The sequence below is a fragment of the Mastomys coucha genome, unplaced genomic scaffold (assembly GCF_008632895.1).
Source record: "Mastomys coucha isolate ucsf_1 unplaced genomic scaffold, UCSF_Mcou_1 pScaffold3, whole genome shotgun sequence".
NCBI lineage: Eukaryota > Metazoa > Chordata > Mammalia > Rodentia > Muridae > Mastomys > Mastomys coucha.
This window is the reverse complement of record NW_022196909.1, coordinates 60,911,209-60,933,823: the sequence shown is the minus strand read 5'-3', so window position 1 is coordinate 60,933,823 and position 22,615 is coordinate 60,911,209. Positions and strand designations below refer to the sequence as shown.

The following is a 22,615-nucleotide window of genomic DNA, read 5'->3' as shown; positions in this document are numbered from 1 at the left end:
TTTTTTTTTTTCGAGACAGAGTTTCTCTGTGTAGTCCTGGCTGTCCTGGAACTCACTTTGTAGATCAGGCTGGTAGACCAGGCTGGCCTCAAAGGGTTTGATTTTCTGATAACACAAGACCACTTAAGAACCTGAAGACTTTGGGAGAGGTGGGAAGCAGGCTTGAAAAGGATGGTAGAAAATGGGCCATGCATTATTTTCTGTCAAGATGAAAAGCTGGCATTTTTCTTTGCCCTGTGTGGCACTCTGGAGTCAGAGGCCAGAGGCTCTCTGTGAGTTCAAGATCAGCCTGTTCTTCTAAATGAGTTCATGTTCCAAGGGCAGCCCATGAGGCTTGAAGGGTGGGAGTGGGAATGACAGTGGGGGTGCGTGGCGGTGTGTGTTAGTATTTCCTTTGTATAAGAAGCATCTCCTACTGTATTTTCAAGCGTCTTACTCATTGTTGAGTCCTACTTCGGACACCAACTTCTTTCTTCCCTTGCCAGGTCTGCAAGGCTCGCTTGCAGGAGATTCCCACTCTCTCAGCATCACCAGAAGTTCTAATTCTTTACCCCAAGGCCCCGCCCCGAGGCCACGCCCCCGATGACGCACGGCGCCTAGTGCGTGGGGATTCCCGCGACCAGGCCCCTACCCGGCCTGCCCCGCGGCAAGATGGCTACCTGAAGGAGAGGGCTCCGGCGGAAAGTTTGTTGTGGGATTTTTGAGTAGTTGCGCTGGGAAGCGAGAGTTGAGGGGGATTGCGGGACTCTAGCATGGAGTAGGGATGGAGGGAAGGAACAGCTCCGAGGTGGAGAAATAGGATTCCAGGATGGAGGAAGGTTGGAGGCGGAAAGAAAAAAAAAAATGCCGACGGGGGCGGAGGGGAGGGGGCCTGTATTTCTGTGGCAGCTCTAGGGGAGGAGATGGGGCGGGAGTAGCCAGAAATGGGTGTGGTTCGGATTCTGGAGGAGCAATCACTCACGAATTAAAAAAGTTACTTCTCCCAGAGTAAGGAAACCTGGAGCGTGGGACCGAGGCCTGTCTCCTCAGGCCAGTAGGAGGGGAAAGGGCTTTTGTAGTTGCGGTCGGGAAGGGGTAGGAGGGAGATCTGGGGCGTGCAGGGCGGGTGTTCCAAGGAGGGGACGGAAGCCAGTCAGATGACCCTCTTCCAGGCTTAGATTAGCCTTAACCATAGCTCCTATAGCAACATCTGCCCAATTTCAGCTTGAAGACCCAGGGGCCCCAGAGACTGGAAGAAATCACTTTTGCCTGGTTGGAAAGAAGAGGTAGCAACTTGCCCCAGCCCAACCCCAGAGCGGGTAAGATGGTTTCCAGAGACAGGTTTCTGAGTGATCTTCTCCCTGGGAGAGGATCCATGGGTTTGGAGAATCAGTTAATTGGAGAAGGTTGGTTGCTCTTGTAGAGAGTTTGTTTTTTGACTGTGATCCTTAAGTTGGTGTTTTGGTTAGACTGCTGGCTTGAGTTTTGCTTGCCTTCAGCTGTATAAACAATTCTGGACAAGTAGAGGATACACTAAAAATATTATTTCTTTCGTATTTGTTTGTTTATTGCTTCTTGAGATAGGGTCTCACTGGGTCCCCCTGCCTGGCCTGGAACTCACTATGCAGAGTGGGCTGAAAGAAGTATCCTAATGCATTCTTGTCACAAAGCAATTTCCTACTTGTGTACCATTTCTTCTTCCATTTCCCCCACACGTTGCCAGTTTGCCATTCTGCCTGGAAGTAGACCTCTTGTGGGTGACAGATAATGGCGAGTCACAATCAGCTTTCTGATTGGGTTCACCGACATTGAGGTCATTTCTATGAGCAGCTCCCAAGTTCACTCCCGGTGCATGTCTGCTTTGGCATTTTTCTTTTGGGTAAGCAAAGGTCATTGGTGTTCCTTGGGTGTGGACTGGGGGAGTTGTGTCTCAGGTGAGGGAAAGACAGAATGGGGGTAGGAAGAAATTCAGATGAGCTTACATGGAAGGGGTCAGTGTGACCTGTGTACAAGACGTTGTGAACACTCTTTATCCTTGATGACACAGTCCATGATAAAATGTTTGCAGCTGGATCAGTGAGATTGAGGCAGGAAAAATTATGGTACTTGCCCTTTTCTGGCTAACTTTCTCTTCATCCTTTATATGTGCTCCAACAAATCTCATTTAAAAAACGAGAAGGAGATCACTGTACTCAAAGGGAGCATGCTTCCACATAGTGAACTTGCTGCTGCAGAGAAAGGCCTCCGAAGGCTGCGTGTGTCAATGCAGTCTTCACAGTTATTGCTGCACCAGGCAGATAGAGTTATGAGCTGGCCTCTGATATTTGAGTTTTTGTTGTTGTTGTTAGTGGGGTTTTTTTGTCTTATTTTGTTTGTTTGTTTTTTTTTATTGTTTTTGAGTCAGGGTCTTACTGTGTAGCTCTGGCTGGCCAGGAACTCTTTATGTAGGCCAGACTGGCATTTAACTCATGGGCATATGATGTCTAGCTTAGTTTATTTTAAATATTGTAATTAAAATATTTTTATTTTATGTGTATGAGTGTTTTGGCTGCAGATGCATTTGTATACCAGATGTGTGCCTAGTGCCCATGAAGGCCAGAAGAGGTATCCTACCCTTGGAACTGCAGTTACAGATGGTTATAAGGTGCTATGTAGGTGCTGGGAATTGAACCACTTCCAGAAGACCAGCCAGTGCCCTTAACTGCTAAGCCATTTCTAATGGGTTTGTGTGTGCCTGAGTGTGTGTATGTGCACCCTGTGTTTTCTGGAGCTCTCAGACTTTGGAAAGGGGTCATCAGATGCCCTGGATTTACAGGCAGCTGTGAGCTGCCGTACAGGTGCTGGGAACTGAATCCAGGGCTTCTGCAAGCACAGTACACACTCTTAATTGCTGAGCCATCTCTCCAGCCCCCAATTATTTATTTATTTATTTTAAAGACAGTTCCACTTTGATCCAGTCTAGCCTCGAACCCATTGTAAAACTCAGGCTGGTCTTGAACTTGTGGCAGCTCTTTTCCTAATGTGCCTTCCTCCAAGTAACTGGGATTATAGACATAAATGACTGTGGCCAGCTGGTGAAGTTTTTGTTTGTTCTTCTCTTTTCTTCTTTGAGGCAGTCTTGCTGCATTGCCTGGGCTAGCCTTAGACTCCGGGGCTCGAGAGTGATGCCTCTGCATCAGCATCTCAAGTAGCTGGGTCTATGCAGTGCAGCACTGTGCCCAGTGGGATCAGGCTTCATATTAAAGTGTATTTTGGGACCTGCATGTGTGTGGTGATTGGCTCAGGAGGTTTGGCTTTGCCAAGATGCTCTCGCTAGTCATGCCTTGTTCACTGCAGGCAGAGGCCTTAGGTCAGTGCCTCTAGTGTAGCTGCAGTGTGCCCTGGGGCCGGAGAAGTGAGCAGATTTAGCCTCAGGTTCCTTTCTAGAAGTCTGGAAGCCCTTTTTGTCTGCTGAGGAGAATTTGTGTATGTGGTTCCTTGGGAATTGTAATCAGAACTGTGTGGTAGCCAGGCACGGTAGCACACACTTAGAATTCTAGCATGCAGAAGCCTGAGGAAAGAGGATTGATAGCTTGAGGCCAGCTTTGTCTACATAGACCCTGTTTCTAAGAAAAGAAAGAGAGAGAGAGAGAGAGGGGAAAAGAACAGTGTGTTGAGCCGCTGAAAGAATTAAGCCGGTATACACTAGTAACTCTAGCTTTCCATAAGGGAGGCAGAAGGAGCAGGAGTTCAGGATCATCCTCAAGTTCCATAACATGTTTGAAGGTAGCCTAGGCTACTTGGAACCTGTCTCAAAAAAATAAAACAAAGAACAAAAACTGACACACGACCGGGCAGTGGTGGTACATGCCTTTAATCCCAGCACTTGAAAGGCAGAGGCAGGCGGATTTCTGAGTTTGAGGCCAACCTGTTCTATAGAGTGAGTTCCAGGACAGCCAGGGCTACACAGAGAAACCCTGTCTCGAAATACCAAAAAAAAAAAAAAACAAAAACAAAAAAAAAAAAACTGGACACACACAGCCAGGTTGCTAGTTGGATCCCAACTGTGGCTGTTTGACGTTTCCTAATTGCATAGTTCTGTGCACCTGAGTTTCTCATTGCTCAGTGGAGGTGGTAAGAGTGCCTGTCTCGCACATGTTGTAAAGGTTCATCCACGAATGTGCTTCAACTCTCCCTGACACCTGATAAATGCTGTTAAGCTCAGTGGATCCCTGTGATTGGCCCTGTGATTGATGGAGGGTGTGTACTGGTGGGCTGCTAGCCTGATGCTACAAAGGTGCAGTGCCACCTTTTGATAACAGGGTGTCTGAATGAAGCTGTGTAAGGTGATGTTAGGACACTGGGGCTGGAAGGTTTGTCTTTGCTGGTGAGCAGTAATACCGATGAATATTGAGGGCACTCTCTTCTGGAAGCACTCTGCATGCAATAGCTGCTTTTTAGGTAACAGCTATATGAAGAAGATCTGCTATTTATCATCCTATGTCACAGATAAAGAAATGAAGTATGGTGGTTGAGTTGTTTATTCAAAGGTCCCCAGTTAGTAAGTTGGCAGAGCCCTGCAGGATGTGATCTCAGGATACCTTGTTTCAGCAATTGAATGAGCTGGCTTGTTTGTTTGTTTGTTTGTTTTTTTAATATGTAATAAGTTGGGGCTGGAGAGATGACTCAGCGGTTAAGAGCACTGACTGTTCTTTTGAAGGTCCTGAGTTCAAATCCCAGCAACCACATGATGGCTCACAACCATCTGGGGAGATCTGACGCCCTCTTCTGGGGTGTCTGAAGACAGCTACAGTGTACGCACTTAAACATTTGTATTTATGTGACGTTACCTTTTTTGTGGCCCAGCTAGCCACAGCTTCCTGGGCTCGTTGATATGTGGTTCTAAATCCCTGGCCTTCACATAGGCTAGGCATGTACTCCACCACCAAACTGAATCCCCAGTGCCTACTGGACTTTACAATTGATCACTTTGCCTCCGCTCCCAGAGTGGCAGAACCGCAGGCATGGCATATGTGCAGTTAATTTAGATATGCCTAGAGGTGATCTCTCTCTTGTTTGTTTCATCAGCTCCCCCAATTTGTGTTTGCTTGTCCTGTGGGTTCCATATACACCCATGGGAGACATATTTTGGGTATTCAGAATTCTTTTCTGGGACTCAGCTCTTCAACTCACCCTCTGTTTAGTCTTAGAAGTAATACATAAGGCAGAGCCAGTGCAGAGGACGTCCATGTTAGCCAGGCCAGTTCTCTCCTTTCAGAATTCAATTTAGTGACTACCCTTTACAAAACCTTTGTGAGCGAGTGAGCAGACTGACATTGGGATCCACTCTGACTCAGGCACGGTAGTCTACCCCTGGCCAGAGACAGACATGAGGATGGTCTTGGAGTCCAGGCTAGCCAGGGCCACCTCTCAAAACAGCCCTGCACTCTAGCATGGTTTAAAGAAGGATGTGTTCCTTTGTGCTAATTTAGACATAAACATTGTTTGATCACTGACATGTGGAGATAAAGTAGCCACAGTATTAAATTCATAGACTGTATGTAATCCTTTTAAAAATAGCAACCTACGCAGAGAAAAAAAATAGGTGACATTTTAAATAGCTTCTTCCCTCAGCATTTGGTGAAAATGGAAAACAGATGTTCGTGTCCTGAAGCTGTGCTGCCTGGTGAAGGCCCTGGTTGGTGTAGGATGTGCGTATCTTCTCCTGTGTGCCAGGCAGGGGCTGCCTGCAGCTCGAGGGCAGAGGCAGCTTCAGGTTTGGTTACCTGGCTCTCCTTTGCCCTGTGTTTAAGACTAACCTCTTACCGTCTGAGTCATGTCCTGTCTATTTAACACACCCGCAGAGCCCATCTTTTCTTAGTAAGTGACTTTACCCTGCCAGTCAGCATGTGCCTGGTATATAACTGGATTTTAGGGGAGTTGGAGGCCCAGGTCTGGACTTCTCCCTGAGGACTCCGTACCTGGCCCCATAATGAACTCTATTTGTTGTGGCACCGTCAGACTTGTTCCCTCCTCCATTGTCTTAGCAGCCACACATCCCAAGGTACACACATACCTTGCCTTGATTTGATTTGTGCAGCTGTCAAAGCGTGCTGCGACCCGTTCTCCTAATAGAGCCCATAATGCTGTAGAGACCTGTGGACTTGCCGAGTTCAGGTTACAGCTTAGTGAATAGCCGGATTGTAGGGTGAGCACTGGGGGGTTTGAGCCAGTCCTGCCTTACCATCTATAAATTAGTTTTCTCTTGAAATATGCCCGTACTCGAGTATTATGTCCATATCTCATCCGTTTGTTGCCTTCTTATCACATATGAAGAACCTCTTGATAAGCTGAGTCTTTGTTTCATCTAGCTAGGCTTTTAGTTTTTAAAGATTTAAAAGAATGTTTATGTGTGGTTATGTGCACTTGAGTGCAGATGTGCACAGAGACCAGAAGAGGGTGGCATTGGCTTTTCCCTTGTCCCTGTCCTTATCCCTGTCTCTGTGTCTCTTTCCTTTTTGAGGCAGAGCCTCACTATGTAGCATTGCCTCATCTGGAACTCTGCCCTCTGGGTGTTGGGTTTAAGGGCGTGTGCCTCAGCACTTGGCAGATCAGCTTTTTACCAGCCATCTGGACTTACTGCATCCTTTTTAGCTTCTGGGCCTTTGCACACACAGATGCTGTTGCCTGCATTTCTGGATCTCTTTCCTTGCTCCCTTTAGCTGTTTGTCCTTCAGATCTTTTCTTAAATGCCCCCTCTTAAAGACTCTGCCTCTCTTTCGTCTCTTCCGTCTCTGCTTGACTCTGGTACTGTATTTGCCTGTTTGGTTTGGTTTGGTTTGGTTTGTAAGTGTTCTGAGAACAAGGACTGTCTCACTGACTTTTGTATCTCCAGCACTTAAGGTAGTGTGGGTACTTATGGTGGTGGTACTTGTAGGTTTTCTCTTCCTGCTTCCGTCTACCATGCTGCTGTTAAGATGTTTTCCTTGTAAACACTCTGCCCTAGCTAAGCACAGCGGTGAACCAAGAATCCAAGCTCTCAGGTCCCAAGGCAGTGTTTTGAATTCGAGAATAGCCTGATCTATATACTGGGGCCCTGCCTTTAGAAATACTGTGGTTCTCCCCTGTTTAATTTAAAGCTCATCCTCTTTACCTTGGCATGCAAAAAGTACCTTGCATTCTGGCCCTGGCCTAAGCTTACTCCTTGCCCTGGTTTGTTTTCTGTTGCTGTGATAAAACACTAAAGAGTGACTTGGGAAGGAGAGGGTTCATTTTACTTGAACTTCCTTGAGGGAAGCCAGAGCTACAAGCAATGCAGAGATCATGAAGGGGCCCGTTTTCACTGTGGTTTGCTCCCATAGCTTGGTCAGTCTGTTGTTTACAATGGGCTGCGCCCTTCTGCGTCATTCATTAATCAAGAAAGTGGTCCTACAGACTTGGCTGCAGGCCAGTCTGATGAAGGCACTGTCTCGTTGAGGACCCTCTTCCCAGATGACACCAGCTTGTGTAAAGTTGGCAAGAAAAAAAGAGCCAGCTCAGCCTGTTAGCCAGAGTCTCTGCCCCCATGCTCCATGTATCCTGCTCTTCATGGCTCCATAATCCCACCTATTGTCATCCATGGCCTGTACACTGTACCCACTCCACATGTCTCCATCTGCCAAGAATAAGTTCTTTGACACTTGTATGAGAAGTTTTCTCCCTACTACATTAAAGAAAAAGACAAAGGCCAAGATCTTGCTGTGTAGCCCATAGTGAGCCAAGCTCGCCATCTTCAGCCTCTGTTACCTAAATGCTGGGATTGTAGGCATCCACTACATGCCTGGCCCACGCCTGCCTTCCCTGCTCTCCTCCTCCCTGTAAGCCTCTGGAACTTTGTTAGAGTCTTTTCCAGTGCTCAGGCTGTTTGTGGGAAGTGCACTCTGTTGACCACATTTCGGGTGGGGTGTTGTGGGCTGTGTGGGAGAGTCTGCTTCTGGAGCAAGGTGGGTTTGTTTTAAGTTAGGACTACTCCAGCTGTGCAGTGTTGACAGGTTTCTTCACCTGGAGGATGCCTTCTCTTTTCTTTTTAAAGCTTTCTATCTTTTTTTTTTTTTAAGATTTATTTATTTATCATGTATACAGTGTTCTGCCTGCATGTGTGCCTGGCATATGAAGAACAGGCCTTAACTGCTTAACTGTTTCTCGAATCCCAGTTTTGAGACTATGGATAAGAAAAGGCTTTTTTTTACAGGGTTTCTCTGTATAGCCCTGGCTGTCTTGGAACTCACTCTGTAGACCAGGCTGGCCTTGAACTTACAAATCCGCCTGCCTCTGCCTCCCAAGTGCTGGGATTAAAGGCGTGCGCCACCACCACCCGGCTTTTTTTTTTTTTTTAAATAAGATTCAGGCCCCTTGATTTCTGTCCTGAAGCCAGGAACATTTTAAGTAGCATGGTAAATGGAGAGTGTCTCCTTTCTTGTGATGCAGCAACAATGAGAATCCCAGCACAATGAGGAGAGTGCCATCATAGAACAACTTGTGAAAATCAGATTGAAGTACAACCCCACATCTCCTGGGCTGCAGAGAGTCTTGCTGGACGACAGTATGCCTGCCACTTCCCCAGTCCTGGGGAGGTTGGGAGTGACCTAGTATGATCAGTGGATGGTGGATTGTAGTCACTAGGGCTTTGGATAGACAAGAGGTTGCATACAGTAAGTGACTAGATGGAGAGTGTCGTAGCCAGGTTTACTATGCTGTGATGAAACACCATTTGACCAAAGCAGCCTGGGGAGGGAAGGGTTTATTTGGCTTACTCTTCTATATCACTGTTCATCATTAAAAGAAGTCAGGAGTGAAACTCAAGCAGGGCAGGGACCTGGAGGTAAGAGCTGATGCAAGGGTCACAAAGGAGTGCTACTCATCGGGTTGTTCCTCATGGCTTGCTCAACCTGCTTATATAGACAACCAGCCCAAGGGTGGGACCACCCATAGTAGCCTGGGCCCTTCCCACCTCAGTCACAAGTCAAGAAAATGCCCTACAGGCTTGCCTACAGTTCAATCTCGTGCAGGCATTTTCTTAATTGAGCATCCCTCCTCTCATTTACTCTAGCTTGTGTCAAGTTAACAAACCAGCCCCACAGAATGCTTTGGGACCCATGTTCCCAAGTGTCTTAGGGACTGAAAAATGTCAGGGGAAACCAGAGGAATGTATGCAGCTATTGAGTAAGCCAGACTTCCAGGCCCCTGTGTCTTAGGGCTTTGGTCTTATGCCACAGGCTCACCCCGATCCTCTTCTGAAATGGCTGGTGGCTGAGTCACTGTCCTTTCTTCCAGTTTCTTTTCTACTGTAGTTGATGAGAATGGTCTGTAGGTACCACTTCTGAACAAATATCAAAGGAATTGTTTTTAGCGGTTAGAACCTCTTGAATGGTATGCGGGATACTCCAGCCTGAGCCTGCAGTCAGATATGCAGGACTCCCTGTTCTCTTTATGGCCACAGATTCCTGCCTGAGCCAGTTGTTTGTCCTCTGTGATCTCGAAGCATGCGCCATACTGAGTCACTGTTAACCTGTGTCCCCTGTGCTAAAGGGAAGATCTGTGTCTGAGGCTACATAGAAACAAGGTCCTTACCTGAAGGCAAGCATTAGGTCCTGTGAGAAAGTGCTGAGCAGCCCTGGTTGTCCTGTGGTCTGGCCCATCTTTCCTGAGTGCATTAGAGCAGATGGGATCTTGCAGGTAATACCTTCCCAGTTCGTAGGACTACTTCTTTTTTCTTTCCTTTTTCAGAAGAAAGTCTCACTCTGCAGCCCTGGCTAAATTGGATTTTTTTTATGCTTTTTACTTTTTGCTTTTTTGAGACAGGGTTAGCTCTGGCTAGCCTCAAACTTGAACCTCCTTCCTCTTCCTATGTGCTGGGATTCTGGGCATGCCCCAGTCACTCCTATCCTGTTTGTTTCTCTGTGTATACCTGGCTGTCCTGGAACTCACTGTATAGACCCTGCTGGCCTCCAGCTCACTTACAGAAATTCGAGCACCTTCACCACCACACCCAGTGTTCTACCCTTTGAAAGCAAACCAGATTTAGCTGACTTAGCTGTTGTGTTGTTGCTCTTGTGGCTGAGGGTCTGAAGGCCACCCACTGGTGCCAGGCTTTCTTCCTCCTGTAGGGAAAAGGTCAAAGTCTTCAGGAAGCCTTCTTAAACAGCTTGCCTATAGTTGAATCTCGTGGAGGCGTTTTCTTAATTGAGCATCCCTCCTCTCATTTCCTCTAGCTTGTGTCAAGTTAACAAACCAGCCAGCACAGACCTGTGGTCAAGACCCCTCTGTCAAGTTGAACAATCCTTTCACAGGCCTGCCTAAGACCCTAGGAAAACACAGATACTTGTATTACAATCCGTAATAGTATCAACATTACATTTATGAAGTAGCAACAAAAGTAATTTTATGGGCTGGAGAGATGGCTCAGCAGTTAGGAGCACTGACTGCTCTTCCAGAGGTCCTGAGTTCAAATCCAGCAACCACATGGTGGCTCACAACCATCCAAAATGAGGTCTGACACCCTCTTCTGGAGTGTCTGAAGACAGTTAGAGTGTACTCACATGTAATAATAAATCTTTAAAAAAAAAAAAAGAGTAATTGAATAGTTGGTGGTAGTAGAGTCACCACACCATGAGGAACTGTGAAAAAGGGTCACAGCATCAGGAAGGTTCAGAAGCACTGTTTTAGACCGTGGTCTTTTCTCCACAGCCAGGGGTTGGCTCTTGAAGCCCGGGGGTAGTAGTCGAGTAATGTGGAGAGTCTCAGTTAGTGGACATCTGGGAACTGTTGGTGCTTGCATTTTTGTGGTGCGCAGTAGGGGATAAACCTAGGGTCTTGCATATGCTAACAAGTACTCTAACCTTGGGCCATTTCCAGCACACAACTTCCCCTTAAGTTCGAAGCCAAGTCCAAGTTGTGCAGGCTGGCCTTGAACTTGTCATCCTCCTGCTTCAGTGTGCTGGGTAGTTGTGTGATTCCAGCCCCACACTGGGGGGCTGAACAAGACTGCCCTTCCATTTGGCTCGAGTCGCTGCTCTGCTTGGGGCTTCTCCAGCAGGGTTGAGGACCTTTTTTGCTCTCTCCTGATGTATTGGAAGTGAGTTTCCTGTCCTGCTGCCCCAGGGGATGCACAGATCCCACTGTTGTAGCTAGTACTGTCTTCCCCAGGATGTCCCTGCAGGCTTTGGGAAGGTGTTTGTTGGTGCTTCTTAGAACTAGGGTTCTGAGAGGGTGGAAGAGCCCCTGTCAGAGGCTGGGGAGCTGTGCTGTGCTGTTCATCCTCACTTTGTGGGGTCCTCAGAGGGCTCCATGGGCCATCTGTCTGGCAGTGTGCCACCTTTCCCTTGAGTGGCCCAGCTCTGGGGCTAGGTCGCACACTGCTCCATTGTACTGTGTTCTGATGCAGCTCTCCTTATAGCCTCTGACTCCAGCTGGTCTCTTACAGCTCTTCCCCTCAGAGCCTGTGGGGGTGGTGGGATGCACTATTGGCACAGGCCTGGATGAGTGGCAGCTGCATCTGGGGGTAGGGGGTTGTTCTTATAAGCCAGTGCTCAGAGTCCTGGTGCAGCCTGGCATGGACTTGGGAACTAGGGAGACAGGGAACTGCCTTCACAATAGCTGCCTTTTGACCTACGAGAGCCTTGTGTGGTTTGTAAGCTGGACTCACTCTTGGCAAGGTGGGGTGTTGGTCTTCCTCAGGAGTGCTCTCTGGTGGTGGGAGCCCGTGAGAGTCCTACAGTAAGTCAGAGGTGCTTGGACCACAAAAGAGTACAGTATGTGCCGGAGGCATCCTTCAGTTTGGTCTTCTGTGCTCTCTCTTTGCAGCTCCGGAGTTGAGGTGCTCACACACCAAGCTGTCTGTTTATATGGAGTGCCTGGAGGGCGTCTGCCATGAGTCTGTTGCTAACACCACTAACCGGGAAAGCTGGCTGACTGGGGAGAAGACACTAACCCTGTGAGTCTGACCTTGGCTAGCTCACCCGCCCTGGGGACTGCCCTCAGTGTCTCTTACTCTGCCAAACTGACTGCCTCCTTTGCTTAGGCTTGCCACCTCTGCTTCCCGGGTTCCTTCCTTTCGTCTTTCCCTAATGTGGAGTTACACCTCCTTGGTCTTTGTTGACTAAGGCAACTCAGGAAAGAAAGCATTTGGTTAGGGTTCTAGTCTCAGGGTTGGAGTCTATGACCGTGGAGTGAAAGAACAGCTGAGAGCTCAGATCTTGATCCCCAACCTCGAGGGGAGGGAGAGGGAGAGTGACAGAGATGTAAACAGACAAACTCACAGCAACAGACTCTAGGAATGGTGAGACTCACTTGAAACCACAAGGCCACCACCGCATACTTCCCAAATAGGTCCACCAACTGGGGACCAAGAATTCTAGAGCATGCCAGTGTCATTCAAACAGCCACACCCTTCATGGCCAGAAGAGAGATGCCCACTACAGGACTCCTGCCTCTCCCTCTCTTTCACACTGGACACCTCAGTTTCCCACAAAACCACATTGGTTGGTGGTTCTGTTCTGTTCTGTGCTTTTAGCAGCGTGGGCTGGAGACTTTCCCTCAGTTACCACGCTATCCGTGCTTCAGAGGCAGGTGGGGGTCAGAGAACACTCCAGAGGCTTTTCCTCCCTCTGCCAAGAGGACGAGTGTGGATGGTCTCCCATTATTCTCTTCTTGGTTGGGAGATTGAGGTTTCCCTTGGCCTCAGAGAGTGAAGTGAAGTGGGTGTGTGTGATGATGCGGTTCCCACAGTCACCCTTGCCCTGAGGTGGAGCTTGCTCTCCTACTTGTTTCTGCAGGGTGGACGTTGGCCGAGTCTTGGTAAGAGTGTTCAGCTGGATAGGGCAGGGTCTGGTCTTGGATTCCTCAGGCCAGGAAAGATCCTGGCCCCAGTGGGTGATTGGTGAGTGTTGCCTGGCTTGAGGAGCCGCTCCCCTCGGCCCTGTCCTTCGTGTTTGGGAAGACGGGATGACCAGCAGTCTCAAGGCTGGGTGCCTTGCTCTCCTGGCAGTCCAATAGGTAGCTCTACACAAACTGTGTCTCCAGGCTCGGGAGGTGAGCCTGGAGCTCGAGACTTGGGAGCCCTCCCTGCAGATTGTGTTCCTGTTGACTGAGAGGGAGATGGCTGGGCCGCGGCTGCAGTGTGGGAAGGGCGTGCCGGTATGAGGGGTGTAGGGACATCAGTGTGCCTAGGAAATTGAGTAGGGAGTGTGCAAGCTGAACAGAGTTGGGCATGGCTCTGACTAGAAAAGCAAAGAGGAACGCTGGCGGGGGCCATAGCTTTACTTCTCTCCTTAGGGGAGGGCACAGTCGAGTGTCAAGGGCAGGCGTGGACTAGGGGAATTTGGGCCCCACTTCATGAGGGTTCGGTTTGCTTGGATGTCTGTAAGCAGTCTCTTCCCCTTTATTCTTGTCACGTGTTTGCTGGATGAGAGGCCCGACAGATAAGACAAGCTGTTTGTTCAGGTGGGGAGCCAGGTGAGTTCTCAGGGTCACCAGCACTGTTCTGAAGTTTCGTGATTACTTTGATTAGAATGAGTCTCTCCCTTTTGGCTTTCAGAGTTCTGTCAGTGTGTTCAGCTTAGTGTAGGCAGGGGGCCAGCTCAGGCAGCTTATCCCAAGAGGGTGAGGTTGTACTTGCCCACAGGCATGAAGAGCTATTGGAGGGGCAGCAGGGCTGGTCTGGGCACAGACTGGCATCGTCTACCGTACTCATCAGCCCAGAGCAGTCCTCTGCCCAGGACCCACCCTGTGAACTGCTGGCTGCCTGCCTGCCTGCCTGCCTGCCACGCGCCCAGGATTGCTGAGGGCTTTGCTCATGTACCTTGGGGACAGCTGCATGCCGGAAACTGGGGGCTGAGGCAAAGGAGAGGGGTAGGAGTGCAATGGGGAAGGCTAAATCCAGCTCTGGTGGGATCATGTATTGTGTTAAGGACAGTTCTCTTGACAGCAGGCAGGGTGGAAGGGCTGTACTGTAGTGTGGAGGGGGTGAGGATCTTCATGGAGCAGTTCTTAGGCCTATTATTAGACTGTTGGGTCTTTGGGCCATAGGGTTGGCTCTTGCAGCATGGTGGTTTGTGTTGGGAGCTTTCATTGGAGGCAGAGCCTAGATTTCAGAAGCTTCGGAATCATCCAGGCTTGCACAGCAATTGTGTTGTCTACTCCTGTGATGTGCAACTTCCCTGGGGTTGCAGATGTCAGAAATTGGATATCCAAGGCATGTGGTTCAAGAAAGTCAAGGAGAGGTGCCTTGTTTCCTGTGTGATCAGGATGCTGTGATTGAGTAGGGCTGGTGTTTATTACCTATTTATGTCCTGCTAGGTACAGGCATTAAGGTTGTACACATAGCTCAGCTGTCTTCTGAATAAAGCAGGGTTCAATTTTCCTTTCACTTAGAAAGCAGCAGCGATTACTAACGTCTATTGGAACCATTATGAAGAAAAACTTTAAAGATGCTTGTAGTGTGGGCCCCACCCTGATTCAAAAGGTTCATTGATCCCTCAAGAACCCTCACTAACTTAGTTCATTGGCAGCTGTGAGCAGACTTTTTCAGTAGGTTTTACAATAATCTGAACCAACATAAATGACATCCTTTCCTAGAGGAGGTGTGCATGACATGGGTAGTAGGGAGATGGTCTAATTGAGTAGGATACTGATCTGGGTCAGTGAACTTATTCACACTGATAGTGCAGCACCTGAGGATCTGGAGGAGGCAGAGAGCAGTATCCATCAAGGATTCTGTCCTGCTCCCTCTTGTGTGTGTGTGTGTGTGCGCGCATGTGTGCGAAGGATGGTGATCTCTGAGTCCTTGTTAGCCAGAAAGCTGGATGCTTAGAACTTCCTCTTCTGCCCCTTGACCTTGCTGAGTCTTAGGCAGACCTCAGTAGAGTGGCAGAAGGGGACAGAACTTTCCAGAGTTGGGCTCCTCTGTTGGCGAGTGTCCCTTGGGGATATTCACTAGAACAAGGATAGAAGTTTGAGTGAGTCAGGGATCTGAAGAGGTTTCTCCTATCCCACCGTCTCCAGCAACAGTGGAAGACCCTGGTCATACCCACCCAGAAAAGGGGACAGACCTCAGACTCATCCCCTGGCTAGACTGTTGCCCTTAGAGTAACTGACAGTCGGTATGCTGCTTCCGGTTCGGTGCCCCGTGTCTTACCTGTCAGTACTCTGCTCAGCGCTCAGTGGGTTCGCAGTGCAGGTCCTCTGCGTGCTGAGTCCCATTTCTAATGAAAGTAGACTTTGTTCTCTGAAGGCAACTAATCGTGCCCCATGGGCTGTAATCAGGTAGAAGGTATTTAATACAGGGCAGGTGGCAACAGGCGGCCACATTGACTGGCAGATTGCAACATGGCAATTAGTAAGCGCTATCGCTGCCGTCCTCAGCAGATGTGAGGTAGCCTTTCCTCTGAGCTCATTGTGAATAATGAAGAATGAATGCTATGTGCAGAGGAAGGAGACGGTTAGCTGGGGTGGGGTGGGGTGGTGAGGGTGAGGAGAGCCTCTTCTCCTCCTGCTTCAGGGTATTTGGGTGTCTCCCTGTTGGGTCAGCCAGGGGTTCTGCTTGGGCACAGGTCTTTTAGTATAGACCCAGCAAACAAGCTGTGGCCCCGTATCCTGAGTCACCTGATCCTGACTCCTAGAGACCAGGAGATGGGAGTGGAATTCTTCCCTGTTCATTGCCAGATCTTCCTCAAAGAATTTACTTGGTGATTAGAGGCCACGAGGCTGATTTTGGCTGTGGCTTGCTCGTGATGGCCCAGGGAAACTTCTCTTAGCACAGGGTTGGGAATCTTCCTTGGGCTGAACTCTGGAAAATTTTTAGGTAGAGTTGTACTCAGTTAAGGCTGCAGCTGGTAGCTGAGACTTCTGATGTAACTGCTCTGATGCCTTCTAACTCACCTTGTTATCTTCTCCCAGCTTGGGGACCACCAAATCCATATGTTCCTTGTTCTTTCCAGGCCTGTTCTATAGTCCAGGGTAGTGATGCTAGGCCCATAGTCTGTCCAGTGCTGTCCTTACAGGCAGGATCCAGGGAAGCCAGTAGAAAAGGCTCAGGTGTCCTAACATGCCCTGATATTTATGGACATGGGGCAGGGAGTGGCACAGATCTGCCTTTAGACGTGGGGTTGGGGAACCCAAGTAGGTTCCCTAGTGGATCACCCCTGCTTCCCTAGTCACAAATGTTTCTCTCCTTGTGACACTGATAGAAGTAACCTTTGACCCCACCTCCATCCTTAGAGTCTCATCTGCTTTCTGTGTCCTCGCCACACCCACACCATCCACCAATTTAGCAAACAGATTGCCTCTAGCCTCAGAGAAGCCTGAGAAGAAAAAACGTGCTCATAGTTGCAGCCAGGACTTACTGGCAGGGCAGGGCAAGCTAATAGGATGTAGCGCCTCAATGAGGCAGGTCTTCCCACATAGAGAATTACCAGCTCTCTGAATGTGTCTCTGTCTGCCCTGCTGTCCACTGTTGTCATAAGTACCCCATCCCTAGAAGAGAGTGTGAGCCTTGGCAGAAGTTGGAGTAGGTGAGTAAAACAGAGGCTAGGAGCCGGGCAGTGGTGGCGCACTCCTTTAATCCCAACACTTGGGAGGCAGAGGCAGGCGGATTTCTGAATTTAAGGCCAGCCTGGTCTACAGAGTGAGTTCCAGGACAGCCAGGGCTACACAGAGAAACCCTGTCTCAAAAAAACAAACAAAAACCAAAAACAACAACAAAAAAAGGCTAGGGTGGAAAAAGTACACCGGGGAGCCTGCTGAGTGAAGGGTTCCTCTGCCTTCTGGGAGCAAACATGAGTGCGATAGAGAGCTGGCTCGTGTGGGGAGAAGACCAGCTCCTGGAAGCTTACCTATCATTTTCTAGAAGCTCTGCCTGTCTCCCCTTTAGTCCATGGCTTTGGTCCTACCTGGTTTCCCAGGCATACACGCCCACACACCTTCAAATGTTAGGCCCTGGTTAACCTCCACTGCTCTGGGACTTTCTAAGTCCCCCTCAGGCCACAGGAGCCCTGTGGTTGCATCCTTACTCTGGGGCGGGCCCTCTGGAGGACAGCCCCTGTGGTTGTATGTTTGTTCTCCTTTACCCAGGAATGTAGAGTTCTTTCTGGCCCTCCCAGATTCCTGTGCAGGGAGTCAGCCTGACAGCCTACTTCTTGTGCCCTGTGGGGACACGTTCTGCCTCCTGTCAAAGGGGCGGAGGTTGGCGGCTAGTCCTTCACTATACCAAGCTCTCCCTCAAATCCAGGCCAGGAACCTTATGGAGGAGAGAGACTACTCCTGTTTCCCCCACCCTCCTTTGCCCGCACCCTGCTGCCCCAGGCCTGCTGGAATGTGACAGGAGTCATGGCCAGGGCATGTCCCAACAGTAGGAACACTCGCTTTAGCCGCAAGGCTGCCTTTAGTCCCCAGCTCTGTTTGGGTTAATGGGGGTGGGAAGAGTTTTTTTTTTTTTTTTTTTTAAATGCTCAGAAAGCCACCTAGGGTTACTGTTTCCACTGATCACTGTGGTGGCTGCTGCCCCCATGCTGCAGCCCAGCTTATTACAGTTGCTTCTCAGTCCCAAGAAGCGGAGGGACTTGGCAGGTCACTTGGCCCAGCCATTGGCAGTGGGGGAGCATGTTACCCAGGCACTTAGGTATGCAGGAGCAGCCTCGGGCCTGGAAGCTGGGTCTCAGCTCCCCAGGCTCGGGTTTACAGCTTTTCTATTGCGTTTATTTTGAGCGTATGTGTCAGTGTGCACGTGGAGGTCAAAGGAGATCAACCTTGGGACATCAGGCTGGGCAGCAAGCATCTTTACCTATTGAACCATCTTGCCAGCCCCCATGGTTACGGTTTATATGCTAGCAGTTCTCAGCCCCAGCAATGTTGAACTTTGCCTTGCCATCTCCGTGACAGTGGCTGCCCTGTGTATGGTAGGATTAGTTGATAGCCTGACTTTGACTCACTGATAGTACCTCTCCGTCTGCAGAATTTGAAAGTCAAAAATGTCTCTAGACATTTGCCAATTGTCCCTGGGAGAAGCAGGGGTACACTCACCCTGACTGAGAGGCAGGGGTGCACTCACCCTGACTGAGAGGCAGGGGTACACTCACCCTGACTGAGAGTCATTGCTCTAAGTTGCTGAGTCTCAGTTACCTTTGCTCACTGCCAAGTTGATTGTACACTGTTGTACGCAGAAATGGTCTCTGGGGTCCTTTGGAATCACTGCTAGAGGCACTCTGCAGTACCATCGTCATCTTGCTCCTTTGCCAGGCCCTTTGTAGTCTCATTTGTAATCTGCATTCCTCAAATTTCCCAGCTTTCTGTAGACTCTGAGAAGCCTAGGAGGTGAACAGGATACAGGAGGTAGGAATAAGAATAGAACGAGGCCTGTTCCAGAACAGGTTATGTGCTAAGTGGAGACCATGTACATAAACATGCGGGTGTTGTTAGAGAAAGTCAGGGGCTTGTACATTAGTTGTTGTAAAGCAGGCTACTATCAGACTAGTGATCCTCCTGCCTCTGCTGCTTTCTCCTAAAACCCTGTGCTTGGGCTCCTTGCTTGCTGCTTTCTGGGAGCCTTCGGGTCCCAGACTGGACAGGCAGGCAGCTGATACTGGGTTTCCACTTTCTTCCCGTCTCTGGTTTCAGGAGCTCTTGGCTAGAGGAAGTAGAGGGGCCGTGGGATGTGGGGAGCAGAAGGCTAACTCCAGGAGAGCAGAGCAGAGAGAGCCGCCAGCGAGCAGACGGTATGTCCCAGCAAGGCCTGTGTTCCCTACTTTGTTCTTCTGGGAGGCTGGCGGCTAAGAAGCCACATAGGTCTCTCTGTAAGTGGGAGCCAGCACAGAAAGAATATGTGGGCCAGAGGGCTTGGCCTTTGTTGGCAGTGTCCAGAGAATACTGTCAAGCTTGAAGGCCCTCATCTGGGAACCTGGGGTCAGTATCCACAGACGTGTAAGATTGTTTAGTTTCTGGAAGGCAAACCTGAACTTCACATCACCTAAGTGCTGAGCAGTGTTTTTCTTTTAGATGGTCTCGCTATGTAGCCCAGGTTGGCATCTGCCTCCTCAGGGCTCGAGATTGTAAATGTGGGTCACTGGATGTGTCTCTCTGTTTGTTTACTTGCTGAAGCTGGGTTCCAGTGTGTAGGATTGGCCTGGAACTCACTGTAGACCAGTTCTGGAGTTCCCAGACCTACCTACCTCTGCCTTCTGAGTGCTTTGATCAAAGGCGCGTACCACTCTGCCTACTGTGGCTGTGCCTTGTGGACGATGGAGTCTCACTCTGCGGGTCTACCATGGCCGTGCCTTGTGGACGATGGAGTCTTCACAGCAGCCTGGGAGCTGCTGCTGCTGCTTACACCCTCACCTAGTTGAGGAAGATTGATGCTTTGCTGTCTGTCTACGAGGGTCAGTGTGGGCTGCTGCTGAGGCTCTCCACCCCACTCTTAGAGCAAAGTCTGCTCATCCTGGGGCCCAGGCCCTGGAGCTCGTCTTTCTCTCCTGTCTGTCCTCCATTGGACTCTGGCTCTCATCGCCAGTACTCCTGATCCATCTGGCCTGATTCACCAAAGTGTAACCGTCTAATGACCCAGCAGTAGCTCAAGTCCTTCTGCCTGTGGGATCAACACACATCCTTGGCCATCTTTTAATTCTCAGGCCTAAGATATCTCAGGATGTCTCATTTGTGTGTGAGGGAGTGAGTAGGCATGGGTTGCATGTGCCACAGTGCCACCTATAGAAAAAGGGATGGCTTGTAGTAGTCAGTTGTCTCTGAATGTGGGTTCTGAGGATAGAGGAAAGGTGGTCAGGAGCAGTAAGTGCCTTACCCACCGAGCCATCTCAGCGGTCCTTACAAGGCTCTAAACTACATCTTTGAGCCTGTTTCTTCCTGGCTTCTCTCAGCAGGTAGACGAGCCCACACCTTCCAGGATGACCAGTGCTGCCCCTGCTAAGAAACCTTACCGTAAGGCGCCTCCAGAGCATCGAGAGCTACGCCTGGAAGTTCCTGTGTCCCGGCTTGAGCAAGAGGTCAGCAAGGCTGGGGTCTGTCCCTGGCTGGGAGGAGCAGGCCCCTGAAGGCATCTGTCAGCTGGCTTCTTAGGACTGAGGTGCTGGGCATGTGTTAAGGCGAGAGACTCGCTTTGCTGATACAACTGTAGTAGTGCTGGTGAGGGGCTGTCTGTATGTGTTCCCATGTCAGGGCGCCTTAGTCTTTACAGCTCAGCAGAATTGATCCCTGTAACTGTCCATGCCCAAGCTGTGGGAAGCTGGACCCCAGGTGCTGGTAGAGGAAAGGTATCCAAGTTTGGCCTCTGAGGAAGCCTGAGGAGGCAGTGCTCTGTTCTCTGTTGTGTCTCCAAAGTCAGGCCCTTCCACTAGCTTTCCTTTGTTTAGCTAACTTGATAACTTCATACTCTCTGTCAGGAACTATGTTAGGGCTGCTCTTGGCTCTCAAGACTGGGCGGTTTACTCAGCTTGTTCTTCGCACTGTCCCCCTCCCCGTGCAGAGTAGTCTGAGATGTTGAGAATCAGGTTTCTAAGTGAGGGGACAAAGGTTAGGTGAGATGAAGCCTTCACTGTGTATGGTTGAGTAGGGTCAAGGTCAGCCTCTAGGGTCCGTGATCTCTGAGCCATTTGCCTCCATGGCTTCCTCATGACCTGCGGTAGACATCTAAAGTCATCATCTATCCCTCGTGCTTGGCTTGGACCTGCCCTGGGTGGCTGGGCTCTGACTTTGGGTCATTCCCATTGTAGGAGATTAGGAAAATTGAGGCGGGGGTCAAAGCAAGACACAAAATGGTTTGGTAGAACAGTGTTATTTTAGAAGATGGAGGCAGGAAGATCAGGAGTTCAAGGTCACCTTTAGTTACTTGGTGAGTTTGAGTTCAGCTTAGACTGTCTGAGAACACTCACTCACTTACCATCCACAAAGCCCCATAGTGTTTTTTCCCCAGAGACTCTCCAGCCATTCAGGTTTCCTCCTCAGTCTCCAAGGTCCTCTGTTTGGCTTGACTTCCTCATTTTCTTGGGAAGTCTTTGCCACGCTTGTAAGGAGCTTGGCAGTCAGCTGAGGTGCTTTATCCTTTGGGGTAGGTGGCATGGATACCTACCTGGTCCCCTTTGAAGATGGCTTTAGGATTAAGGGTAGATGTAGGAAGAGGTTCTAGAATTTTCTGGTTGACAGGGGAGAGGGTAAGCTTACCAGACGTTTCTGGATTTCATCCATCTCTGGAGGGCCTGTCACTCTTTCTGTGACATGGCCTTTTCCAGGGCTGTGTGAGCCACCCAGGAAGCCTCTGGAGCTGAGTACCCGCTTCCCTTCTTTTTGTCCAGGAGTCCCTGACTGACGCAGAGAGGATGAAGTGAGTATTGGCTGCCCATCCCTGGACTGTGCACTGTGCCCTTCTCACTCCCTGCTGGGCTCCTCCTCACATCTGGCCTTCCAAACCTCCAGTTATTTATGCCCAGGACCATATACTTGTATTAAAAAACAAACAATTTGAAGAAAAGTGTTACTTTTAACTGAGTTTATGGGTTTTGTGTTGTTGGGCTGCATCCACAGCCTTCCTTGGCCATGTGCATCCCATGGACTCCTGATGGTCAGCACAGAAGTCCAGGTTGGGGATGGGGCTCTTTAGGGCTCATGCCTGGGAAAGGGGTTTTATTTGACCCATGAGCTGAGGGCCTGCCTTACAAAGAGTCCTTGCCCAGCTGCTGGCTCCAGAAAACAGTGGCCAGCCTGTGCCAGCTTCTGCATGCCCTTTCTGTCAGGCATGTGAAGCCTCCGGGAGGACAGCAGTGCTGGCCTGGATTCCCAAGAGATTAATAATGGAGAAGGCTGATTGTGAAGGGGAAACAGGAGCTACAGGGCTTGGTGCCTGCTGGCTTGGGTGGTAACCAGAGACAGTCGGGAGCTATCGCCTTTGATTCTGACCTAGTACTTTTCTATACTGGGCAAGTGCCTTCTGGACTATTCTGCACCTTACACAATCCCTTCCACACCATCCCTTCCCCATCCTAGACCGTTCTCGAGGCCAGAGGGCCTGTATATTGAGTCTTCTTACCTAGACTGAGGCTAAAGGGACCCACTTGCCTGTCTGCTCCTTTCTCAGTCCTGTCTGCTGCCCTAGAGTTAGCTGTTTTTGATGGTTCCCCGAACTCCACCCCAGACTTTTGCAGCAGGAGAATGAAGAACTTCGCAGGCGCCTGGCCTTGGCTACCAAACGCACTGAGGCCTTGGAACGGGAGCTGGAAATAGGGCAAGACTGCTTGGAACTGGAGTTAGGACAGAGCCGTGAAGAGCTGGACAAGTTTAAGGACAAATTCCGCAGGTGCAAAACAAGGGGCCAAATGCCTCCCATTCGTGGGAGCATCTTCCTGTTCGTAGGTTAGCTGGAAGAGCCTCAGACCCCACCTGACTTTATTTAGTAGCCCAGATATTGGAAGGAGAGGGTTGTTCCTAGACTCCTATGTAGAGAAGGGTTGGTGGGGCCTGAAGAGCAAGACTTGACCAGGGCTCTGCCTGTCTCTGCCTTGTTTGCTTGTGTAGGCTACAGAACAGCTACACAGCGTCCCAACGGGCCAACCAGGAGCTGGAGGACAAGTTGCAAGCACTGGTACTGTGCTGGGAAGGCAGTTTGGCTGGCCTTGCTCTCACA

The 22,615-nt window shown here is 49.8% G+C and overlaps 1 protein-coding gene across 8 annotated transcripts in view; it reads left to right on the top strand.

Moving 5' to 3' along the window:
• The first annotated feature begins 605 nt into the window (after positions 1 to 605).
• The window catches only part of Tjap1 (tight junction associated protein 1), a 25,392-nt gene continuing 3,382 nt past the window's right edge, over positions 606 to 22,615 (top strand). For 3 of the 8 annotated variants that reach the window (XM_031348380.1, XM_031348381.1, XM_031348376.1), the window contains exons 1-7: positions 606 to 684; positions 1,204 to 1,298; positions 11,800 to 11,929; positions 19,860 to 19,985; positions 21,291 to 21,319; positions 22,127 to 22,288; positions 22,507 to 22,573. In XM_031348380.1, the coding sequence (XP_031204240.1) occupies positions 19,887 to 19,985; positions 21,291 to 21,319; positions 22,127 to 22,288; positions 22,507 to 22,573 (357 nt within the window). In that variant the 5' untranslated portion in view covers positions 606 to 684; positions 1,204 to 1,298; positions 11,800 to 11,929; positions 19,860 to 19,886. Of the gene's footprint in view, positions 685 to 1,203; positions 1,299 to 11,799; positions 11,930 to 18,606; positions 18,705 to 19,859; positions 19,986 to 21,290; positions 21,320 to 22,126; positions 22,289 to 22,506; positions 22,574 to 22,615 lie in introns of all 8 variants that reach the window. The other 5 variants (XM_031348382.1, XM_031348377.1, XM_031348383.1 and 2 more) reach the window with 3 other exon arrangements.